The 11,913-nt window shown below is 38.3% G+C and overlaps 1 protein-coding gene across 1 annotated transcript; it reads left to right on the top strand.

Moving 5' to 3' along the window:
- The first annotated feature begins 5,254 nt into the window (after positions 1 to 5,254).
- LOC149303320 (transcription factor Ovo-like 2) lies at positions 5,255 to 10,739 on the top strand. The gene is made up of 4 exons (XM_089481644.1): positions 5,255 to 5,354; positions 6,145 to 6,380; positions 8,567 to 8,753; positions 10,429 to 10,739. Exons 1-4 carry the CDS (start codon positions 5,255 to 5,257, stop codon positions 10,737 to 10,739), a joined length of 834 nt encoding a protein of 277 aa, XP_089337770.1.
- The last annotated feature ends 1,174 nt before the right edge of the window (positions 10,740 to 11,913 follow it).

The raw sequence follows: 11,913 nt of genomic DNA, 5'->3' as shown, positions 1-11,913 counted from the left end.
GTGAGGGAGGATATCTCCAACACTTAATAACAACTAAACAGTAACAATTTTCTGTAAATGTAGAATCAAATGACGTACGTTATGTTTTCACTGCATTCTGAAACTACTATAAAATACCAGAGTTTCAGTGCCAGAGGGCGTTGGGTAGGGTGTGATGTAACAGACTCGCTAGAATTACTGACAATGATCGTAGAATAAAATGCGTGGTGAGATAATAGCTCCAAAAGGTCCAAATGGAAGCTGTCCTAAAATCTATATTGTATAAAAACACTATTGATGGTGGCTCATATTTAACAAGTAATGGGATTGTAAACTTTGTATAGGTTTGTGAATGAGCTGTGAATTCATTCTTCCTAAACCATTATTACAATGCTTGAGTGAAAGGGTGTGCCCGAAATTTTCCTTTGAAGGGTATGTTGTAAAAACACTTTCAGCGGATCACTGGATGACAATATTGTGTTGACACACTCATCTTGTTATACATTTGCTTCTGGAATAGCTAAAAAAGAGTAATAATTTTCTAATTGGTTTCACACCTTTTTAAGCTTTTACTTGATAAAGAAGCCCTTAAGGTATGAAATAGTATGAGGGCAATCAATGAAGGACATCCTACTATTTGTACCCTGAAGCTACAGCTTGTAAACAATCTACACTGAATGGCCTGTAAACTAGCGTTTCAGTGAGACTTCAAAAGGAATATTTAATTATAAAAGTATACAAATCAAGATGGTAAAAAAGCTGCATCCTAATGAGCACATATGATCCTGATGATCACTTTTCCATTGTATTGATATATGTAAATAACCAATCAGACTGCATATTTGCAATATTTAGGATAGCCAAAATTACAATAATAAAATGTAGAACTTTGACACATAGGTATGTGGCTGCTTACAAACATATAACTATGCTATTTATCAGGCCTCATACACTTCTGTAGCATTGTGTTAACATTACATAGCTGATGCATTGGCAAGCGGGATAAAAATTGGGCCTGGCACTTTAAGGCCAGCTGCTGGTAACACGCAGCTGAACACTACATTCTTACACTTTTGCACCCTGCGTTTAGGTGAATGCAGTCTCCTATTAAAAGGCTCAGTCCGTTGTCTGATCTTCCTATCCAGTGTAGGTTTAAATGCTCTCAATGTATTAGCCTCCACCACTTCTACTGGGAGACTGTTCCATTTATCTACCACTCTGTCAGTAAAGAAAAAACTTCATTACATTACATCTGAAACACAGCAGTGATGGGATCACAATAGAAACCAGTGCAAAATATTATCGAGCTACCCAAATTTGCACCAGTTTAGCATTAATAAGCATAGCTCTTTGTGTCAAAATTACTATAACTGCCATGAAATTCCATCAAAAAAATAAATCTAAACTTAAATAAATTGATATTTGCAAACCTCTCAATACTTAAAGGGGAAGACCAGATATTATTTCCAGGTAACGAGTAAATCAAACTATGTTGGCTTCACTGGATTTGTTGTCTGGCTGAATTTGGGGTTGATTAGGTAAATGAACAAATACCAATTGCACTTCACCGAGTGCCACCTGGGGAGGTTAAAGTTAAGATAATAAAAAAGTAAATAAAAAAAGGAAAATTTAGTACTGTCTCTTTAAAATATGTTTGCAAGGAAAATGGCTTGTTTTGTTGACTTTTAGGTTGTTTAAAATAAATATTTGATTTTAATTTCGATAAAAGAAACATGATCTCTATTGATTTGGTACAGTACCTAGAAAGAGGACATATTAGTGAAAGAAAGAAGGCATTTAGTCAAAAAGTGAGACTGCTTTTACACAGCATTGTTCACTACAATATTATATCTATCTATCTATGTTCACTACAATACTATATATATATATATATATATATATATATATAAGTGTGTGTGTGTGTGTACTTAAATCTGTTGTAGAGCAGAGCCCCAAAGCATGCCTGTCTGGCTCCTGCTTTGTGATTGGCAGTTCTGCATTCCTTCCCTTTACTCCTTGGAGGTAAGAAGCCATACTTTAATCCTGAGAGCTACTTAAACCAGCCAAGGAAATCCTTCATGTCTCTGTATCCCAAAACCCTCTCACTCCCCTTCCTAGTCTTCCAGAACTGGAGTCATTTACACCCATTCTTGTGCCATTGGTGATTGTGATGTGGCTCTCGTTGTTCTTACTTTTCTTCTTTAAACCTGTTGTGCATTCACTGACCTAATGGTTGCATTTGATTAGTTTCCTGACCCAGATCCAAGGCAGCCTCATCTGCTGTATTTGCCCATACATGTAGGGTTTGGGGACTATTACCCATCATAGGGATGCAAATCTGTGACCTCTAGGACAATTCCCCACCCCCCAGTATATCAGTACCCTGTATATACCCAGGACGATTTTGTAAGGGCAAACATAACAGCTATCAAGAGGGGCATATATTAACCCCATCCATGCAAGTACCAGACCCCAAGAGCTTATGGATGACCACATCAGTTTGCATAGAACATCAAACACTCTTGGGTCCTCTATATACTTACCAAGGCATGATCGATCAAGTTCTGCAGCTCTAGGTCTAGGATTTAGGTGACCTACAACACTCATTATTATTGCCTCCCCCTGGCTGTGCATGTTGGGAGTTACAGATAAGTTAGTTTTAATTAAGGACATTTCTGCCTCATTGCGGTTTCTGCCACATCAGAGTTTGCCTCTCTATCTCTCTCTCTCTCTAGTTCACTCGCCCCAAGCGGTAGGAGGAAAGTCCTCACTAACCTGACACCTCACCCTCAATGTGCCTGAAATGTGAGCAGCTCCCAGGCATCAGAGGCCCTGAAAACATGCAAAGTGATAGCGATCCACCTTCACGGTGACCTTTGGAACACAAACGCTTAACGGATCCTTCCCTCTCCGCTTAGTCCTGGCACAATGCGGACATTCTTCCACCGGGACCGATCACCAACGATATACAATGGAGACACGTTATTTCATTACATACCAGGGGTACCGATTAACCCTTCAAGCAAACATAACAGCTCACAATTCTACTGGATTTATTTGATGCCCAATGTCAAAGTGCATAAGGTTACCGCCATAATATATGTATTACCGTATATTTAAGGAGTCGGTGACAACGATCTGATCTTTGCCTTCACAGCTGATAAAAGCCACCCTATTGCTCTTTAAATAAACAATAAGAAGGTCAGTTTAACGCTTACAGTACTGAACACTAACTTTTATTTACAAATGTTAACAATCTGCAACTGGGGTTAACCCATGATGACTTTAAAACATATATATATATATATATATATATATATACATATATATATATATATATATATATGTAGATGTGCATATACTTAATGCCAGGCTGAGAATACCTTTCTGTCTTTTTTGTTCCCTGGTGTTGGGGATGGGCGAAGTATTATTCCTCGCCCTGGGGTGGTGTTTGATGTAACCGACTCAAAACAATAGCCCTGGCACCCGAAGAAACCACCTCAGACCTGCTTATCAGGGGTGAGATTGGGCCAGTCTAAAACAATAAGGCAACATCAAAGATGACACTACAGAAGGATGGGGATTGTTTAGGAGATGTGTTGGATTATTTGTTGGTGAAACTTCATATACTGATTTAGTTATCTAATGTGTAAACAATATTACATATACAATATACACTTTTATTATTATTTCCACTATACTGTTACACAGTAGGGACTCTTGTTGCCCCTACAAAGGGGATGGTGAGCTCAAGATTCTTTAGGGGCCCTACCAGTTATAACCCAATTGAATTTTAGGGGGGATTGTTTCCCTCAAGGATTTCAGCATAACCAAAGTTAATAATTCGAATTATGGTTTCAGCTTTCTTTTTGGGAGTTAGTGGCAGAGCCAGCATTATCTCATATATTTCCTATCCCCATGTTCTCTCCCTTCTCCTCACCAACCGTTACAAAAGCTGTTTGTACCAATCAACATCAATCAGCAATATAGTGTGGGGGAGATACCTTATAGGGGAGGGAGATAAGATAACTGTCCCCATAGTATATACACATGGTAGTTTTTTTATTATATGCATAACGTTTAGTTTAATCTGTAAAAGCAGTAAAATTGGTTTATTTATTGTGTAGAACCTGTGAAGAACTTTAAGAGGATTAAGTATTAAGTACTGTATTTCCTGGGAGCGGTCTACACAAAAGGTTCTCATTTAGACTTAATTAAACAATTAATTTTTACAGATAACAGATAACACCATTTTCCCATATTATCAATCCTTAAACTATTTTTGTAATGGTATGTCAATGACCCAGCCTTCTTGCTAATACCTCTTGTATAAGACAGACCAAATGAATACATTGTTGCAATACATAAATAATAAGTGAACCTGGATAACAAACTGGGGGGAAAAAATGCAAAAAAAAATAAAAATTTGTAATAAGTTCCAAAAATGAAATAATAATAATAATAGATATTAACAATATAATTATTTTCATAATACAATTAAATAATAATGGTAAAATATAATATAATGAATACATATTAACAATACAGTAATTTAATAAAAAAATTTGTCAAATAACTGTTATTTTAATAATAAAATTAAATAACAAAATAATAATACTAATAAATATTAACAATACAATAATTTGTTAATAAAAATAAATTATGTAAAATAACAGTAATTTAATAAAAATAATAATAATACTAATAATGATAATAAATAATAATAACGTGTCCGTTTGCATTTCCTTGCGTTATTTTGTTAATGAGTTATAAGCACGAAACTTAAACCGCTGGATTTATTTGAAAGGGCGGGTGGGTTTATCTCCACCGGGCAATGAATGGACTATTGGTGGCTGCGCTTTGTGTTCTGCCAGACGTTGCATTCTTCTGCAAACACTCAGCCTGAGGAAGGGCCGGGACTGATCAGAGCCGCTCTAACCGGTCGGACAGGTAAAGAGGGCTTGTTGACACCGTTATATTTGCACTACGCATGCTCGCTGCTGCAGTTCCTGGTGCATTTTTTTCTATTCCACCTTCTTCTTGCGAGTTTTGGGTAAGGTTACTCTGTAGTAATAGCCTAGCGGATGGCACACCGGGCACCTTAACGCCGTGACTTTGGCTGCAGTGGAGTTTGGGCGGACCCGCCGTGTGAAAAGCGATCTGAGAGTGAGGGAGGAAAAAAGAAAGAAAGAAACAAAAAAGTTTCGAGGGAAACCGCAAGGTGAGAGGAGAGCGGATCCCGACTGCACCCCTGCCCTTCCTAGAAGCGATCAGCATGCCCAGGGCTTTCCTGGTGAAGAGAAGGACCCCGCCGCCCTCCGTGCGCAGCTGGAATGAGCTTCCAGACGAAGAGAGAGCGGACACCTACATCCCAGGTGAGCGGAGACCCCCGGCATGTGGGCAGCCAGCGACCCGATCCTCTCTCCGAGCAGGATCTACATATATCCATATATACATTATATCTATTTATACACTATATCCATATATACAGATAAATTATATATATATATATAATGTGTGCGCGCACGTGTCTTCATTTAATGGGGTCGCACCGTGCGAGAGGCTGTATAGGATCACGTTATATGATGATAATTTTAACGATTTTTTTTTATTATAAATATAATACATGATAATATAAATCACTTGTGTTTAGAACGCTCTCTCGTGTGGCACGGTTGTGTTCCGATCGGATCTCTGTAAATAGTTTTGTAACCTGGGGGGGTTTGTTTCTGGGGTGGCGGTCACCGGGTCCCCGCGCTCCTGCCTGGGGGGGGGCATTGCTTGGGCAGCATGACTTTATACGGGTGCCAAGCTTAGACCGCGGAGGGGGCATTACATTATGTCATCATATCTTGAGCTTTGTCTCCTAATCTAACGGAAAACTCCACGCCATCACTGCAACTTCTAACCACGTCCTATTTGTTTGCTCTCTTCCATTGACTTGTTAATGAGAGGCTTGCATTGTGACTACACCCTCAGTTCAAACAGTAGGAGAAAAAAAAAACCCTCACCTGCCTCCTCCTCCCTCCCCACCTCCACCTTCCATCTCTAGTGATTGTTGCTTCTGGGGGGAAAAAGCTCAATTCCACATATTTGCCTTTCTTTACTTTGCCTGGCTCATCGCTGCAGGTGATGCTCATCCTCCTCCCCTGTGTTTGTGTGCAGACAGCATAGACTGCATCTTGAAGTATGTCACGGAAGACAGCTGGAGTAACAGCAGTGACCCTGCAGGAGACAGTCCCGAGAGGAGCAGCAGTAATGGGGGCGTCACAAGCCCAAAAAGCGGTGACCACCTTGGGGAAGTTTTATTCCCCACAGCAGAGGGCGGCAGGCAAGAAGATGCAGAAGAGCAGCCGCTGGATCTTAAAGGGAAGCGATCACCTGTCAGATCCAAAATAAAGGTAATCACTATATATATATATATATATATATATATATATTTTAATTACGCGTTTGATTTGATGCACAAATAACCCCTTTTATTACACTGCATTTCAAGGATATTCAATATAATTATAGGCGATGCTTGGCTGAGCATGATGGGATTTGTAGTATAGGGGGCTTAACTAAAATGTGCAAATAGAATCATCGCTTGACTTATCTTTTCCATTTGCCCCCCCTCCCCCGTATCGATGAATATGTTAGCCAAGTACTACGCGTATCTATTTTCAAGCACAACTCTCATGACCCTGTGTCATGGGAGCTAAAGAAGAAAAACTATATGTTTGTTAAATTAGACACGTGTTTTGTATATTTACCAATGTTTTATGCATGGATGTAAAACATGCCTTAGGATGATACCACATTAAGAACTCTGATATGAAAATGTTTTTCATTTTTCATTTCAGACCTCAGCTGTCTCTTACGTAAACTACGTATGCATAAGGCACAGATACCGGTTGTCTTAAATGTATCATATATACCTGGTTATAAATACCGGTATATATTATTTTTCTGCGGAAATTCACATCCTGGTTTTTTTTTTTTTTTTACAAATTTGTCGAAAACAATATAATATTTGCAGCCTTGGTCAATCTGAAGATTTTATTACATATTCTTCTCCTTTAACAGAAGTAGTTAAAAATAAGACCCACCGACCTGTATATAGAAGCTTGAAGATAGTTTAAATGCTTTTGACAAAGAAATAACCATTATTAATCCTTTTTTGTTTTTCACCTGTTTGGAAATTTCAAAATTATTTTAAAGAAAAAAGGGATATATTAACTTATTTAATGGGTTTAAATAGCATAGTATAAAGAAAGTATTTTAAGGGTATCTAGTAAATTGGGTCTTCTCACCTCCTATCAGTACAGGGATCTAGTCACTCATGACTGTCCCTCCTTTATTCTCAATAGCTTTAATCACAGCTCCTTTGATCACTTTAAAGTTTTTTTCCTCCCCTTGTCTTTTAATTACAAATGAGATCCGGCTAAATGAAGCAGAATGGAAAGTAACTAGTCAACTAGTCAGTGACTGTTGGTCCCAAAGGATCAGTAATCAGGATGCTGACTACAAAGAGGTCCATTTAAACCTGTGGAAAGGTACTAACTAGCAAGCATCAATGCCACTCAAAGGCTTACACATTCCAAAGCCATGTATGTATAGGTACATGCATGTGTACAATACATGTGCTTGTGACATGATCTTGGGTATTTGTCCTCCCCTCCTAAGAAACCAATTGTATATTCCCAGCATTTAGGGGAAGAAGAATACATTAAGTAGTTGTAGATTAAAATACTGGGGTACTCTACTAAAGATATTTTGGGGGGAAGAGATGCAAAAAGACAAACCTACCATACAATTCAGTTGATTTGAATGACATCACTTTGGACAGAGTTGTGTAGAGCACACATTATTGTGACTCCTGTGCTTGTTAGTTTAACCATTTACCAAATTAGTCATGGAAGATAAGTCTACTTAAAGATTCTTCAGAGTTCTGTTATCTTGGTCCTCATAGCTTGACTCCCTAGCTGGTACTGGTTGTTGCCCTGTGTTTGCACAGTGTCACGTGATTAACCCTTATGCTTGATTGGAAGTGAAATAATTTGGATAACACATTTTAGATTTTTATTAGGTTTTTTTTGCCTTTTTAAAAGTAAAGTTTGCTGTAAATCACACAATGAAATAAATGAAAAAAAGCTATATGACGTCACTCGATAATTAAATAATTTACAACCTGTAATATAATCTATATAGTTTATTATTATTTATTATTAATAATATGTCAGAAATATCTGGGGAGAAGAGAGAGAACAAAGAGAGGATACAATGCATAATAATAATAATTAATACATTAAAATATGTTTCAAACAGTGGCTAATAAGAACAGTAATGTGTGAATAAAATATACTTAATACTTTGTATAGTTGATATAAAAGGGGTGCATTTAAAGTACTGAGCAGTAACAACTACTACCTAGAAAAATCCATTGGCTGTGGATTACGACTCTCATCACTCTACATGCTTGCTGAGCGTGATGGTAATGGGATTCCCGTCCAAGTAGGCCGATGATTTGTTTCCTTGCTCTGTATGATGGTTAGTATTGTGATAAGAAACGCCTTTGTATTTATTGTTATATCTCGTTTAGGTTACAACTGGAACCTACAGTGAGGAGATTTACAGCTGCGATATATGTGGCAAAGGCTTCCGCCTACAGCGCATGCTCAATCGCCACATGAAATGCCACAACCAGGAGAAGCGGCACCTGTGCACCTTCTGCGGCAAGGGCTTCAACGACACTTTCGATCTAAAGAGACACGTGAGGACTCATACAGGTGAGACTGACTCTCTGGTGCCCTCTGCAGGCCGCGCGTAATTATTGCGATTAACTATTGTGTTAACAGTTTGCTAAACCAACTTTTCTGTACATGTTCTATATATTTCTATATATCATCTGTTTCAATAGCAAAATCTCTAGTAGGTAGATATAAAAAAAAATTACTCAAATTTTAGGGCCGCTGTGGTGTTGAGTAGAACGCATATTTATTAGAATGCAGGTTTATATTTAAAATAGATTTCTATAGCAAGGAAATACACAAAGGGTTAAACTTTTACATCACATTATTCAACAAAATACAACCATTGTCTTTCATTCTTTTTGAGTGTAAACTAGATATAAACAGTTGAAGGGCCATATATGCCCCAGTTACACTTCCAGGTCTGAGCAGTGTTACTATGAAACAAACCACTCATTTACTCCTTGATGTTATAGATTACACATGTTTCCCCTTCCCTCCCCTCCAGGGCTAGGTTAAGGACCAAACACATGTCCATGCTTGGGCCTTGAACCCTTTCAGATAGGCCAGGTTTCTTATGCCCATGCAGATGCATTCATAGTAATGGCTTTCTACTTGACTCTTGAAACATATGGAAAGCTTGAGTTAAAATAACAGCATGGCATAATAATTAAACATGGAGCCAGCAAAACCCTGTTCGGCTAAACTTATTGGCCAATAAAACATACAGTGACTCTGGAAAATACCAGGAAGTCCAAGCACTCAAGGTGTGTTTTACAGGCTCAAAGTTTGCCGATTCTGTGCCTTGGCTTGTGATCCTCGTAGGATTGCATCTATCCAAATGGAACTCGGCATAGCTTACACGTAATTGCGTTTTCTATCTGCTAACCTGTCGGTGACTATAAAGCTGTGACCGCCTTTACACTAAAAGTATTCTAGATTCTACTTTTATTGAATAGCATAACCGCTCAAATGGTCACGTTGGGTTTACCAAAACTGTTGCATCCCTATTATTTATAATGGAAATAAGTTAAAAGAATGATATATGTTCTAGAGCAGCACGAGCAACAGTTGAGGAGGTTGCGTGACTCTCTGCTTGTAAGGAAATAGCATGGGTCAGAGTTTATGTGCCACGATCCCCCAACCATCAACCTGCAGCTGCAGGAAAAGAGATACTCTGCAGATAGGAGCTGGGATCTGTGTTTATGGTAGTCAGTATGTGTCTATGTTTTTATATGGGGATATTTGTATATGAATGCATGTGGTTATGCTTATTAAGTGTATGTGTGCAGTTTTGTGGGAACAAAAAGTTGTTCTGCATGATGCCTCCCTAAAATATGATTCCTGTGCATGATACTGTCTGGAGCTTTTGACTTGTGCTCTGACTATCTAAGGGTTAAGGCAGTTAGTGGTGCCAGGCTATAGCACCGGCCACCATATTTAATTTTATTGGGTCACATAGGGGGTCCGAGCCCCTCCCTAGCGATGTCACTGCATTAAACAGACCCAGCCTTACTTTTCTTATAGGAGAAACTCATCTTCCTAATGCATAATGGAAGTAGGAGGTCACAAAGGCAATTTCATACTTTAGTGAATAAAGCCCACTAGCCGGGGCGTAAATCATGCTGATGTTTGCATAGTTTTGCTCTAGCGCATTGTGACCCAAGCTTATTTGAGTATTGCGTGCTGACTGCTTCCTTCTGTTGTATTGCAGGAATCCGTCCGTACAAATGCGAAATCTGTAATAAGGCATTTACTCAGCGCTGCTCTTTGGAATCTCATCTGAAAAAAATTCACGGGGTGCAGCAGGGCTACGCTTACAAACAGAGGAGAGATAAGCTCTTTGTCTGCGAAGACTGCGGCTACACTGGACCCTCCCAAGAGGATTTATACTTGCACGTTTTTGGCACCCACCCCAAAAGTGGATTTCTTAACAAAACCACCAAAAAGATGGCAGCCATTTTGCAAAACAAAATCACATCTGCTTTACAGGGAAGCCCTGAGAAAAACGAGGAGCTGGAGTGAGATTTTATTGGACATTTTTTTTACAGATGTTTACATGGTGTATAAAACATTCCTTTTATTGAAAAATTCACACTTAAAGAAAGAAAAACTGAATGCCTTTTACATTAATTCATGTAATGTAGTAGGACATGTGGTACGCCCAGTGACGTATTCTGCCCTGGGCCTAGTGCGGCAGATCCGGGGGAGCGGCAGCCCCTATCCCGATGCATAACAGGGACCCTCAGGCTGCAACACCATTACCAAATGGACTGGTTTCCCCATGGATCTCCCCAACTAGCCCATTAACGCTATTGAGCGCTGTGCTGAGTCGGCACAGTCCTTCATTGTTTCCTGAAGCACTTCCCTTAAAAGAGGAGCGTCGAGATATGACATCATACCACAAAACCTAGTTGTAAGAACAGTGAAGCAAAGGAGTTAGGCCAAGGGCAGCACCAAAGGTTAATACATCACTGGATATACCTAAAACTACAGATTTTTTGCCAAAAGACTGACAACTAACTTTTAGAATAAACTCGTTAATATATATCAATATAGCCTATTTCTAAGAATTCAACGTAAAGAATGTAAATATGATATACTATATAGTTGTAGAGCAAATATACAAATGCTTGTAGTAATTATTGTAAAAAAAGAAAATAATTTACTGTGGTATTCTTTTTAAGCATTTTTACATTTTTTTATATTTATGAAATGGGTGCTGGTGCCTTTTAATAAATTAATGTTTACATATTCCATGTCTTTTCTCACTGTAATGAATGAAAACAGTCGTTTCTGGTGTTTGCAATTTAACCCTATGTTTGTTGAGCCGGACGTTCTCTATTTTTGTATGAAAATCATATTTTTTTTGTTTTAAAGGACAGATTGGGCTTTCTGTTGAGGTAGTTTTTATAAATATAATAATTTTGTATGAATAATATAACTTAAAAAAGAGAACAGTGGGGAAAAATATCCCCTGCATACAGTAAAATCCCCCACACTTTTTTTTTTTTACATTTTGGATGGCCAAAGGGCTCCTTTACATACAATTTTCCTCTATTTTTAAACTTTTATTGGAGGGTGACAGCAAATAATTATTTTCATTTTATATTTCTAGTTTAAGGGCCACAGAATATCTAGGGTATTTTTGTAATCATCCATTTGGGGTCTTTGTAGACCTCAGGGTTGTGTCTCCTCT

Source organism: Sceloporus occidentalis, unplaced genomic scaffold, assembly GCF_023333645.1.
Source record: "Sceloporus occidentalis isolate IW3139 unplaced genomic scaffold, rSceOcc1.0.p SCAF_15, whole genome shotgun sequence".
NCBI lineage: Eukaryota > Metazoa > Chordata > Lepidosauria > Squamata > Phrynosomatidae > Sceloporus > Sceloporus occidentalis.
Note: the sequence above shows the minus strand (reverse complement) of the source record. Positions and strands in the feature narration are given on the sequence as shown.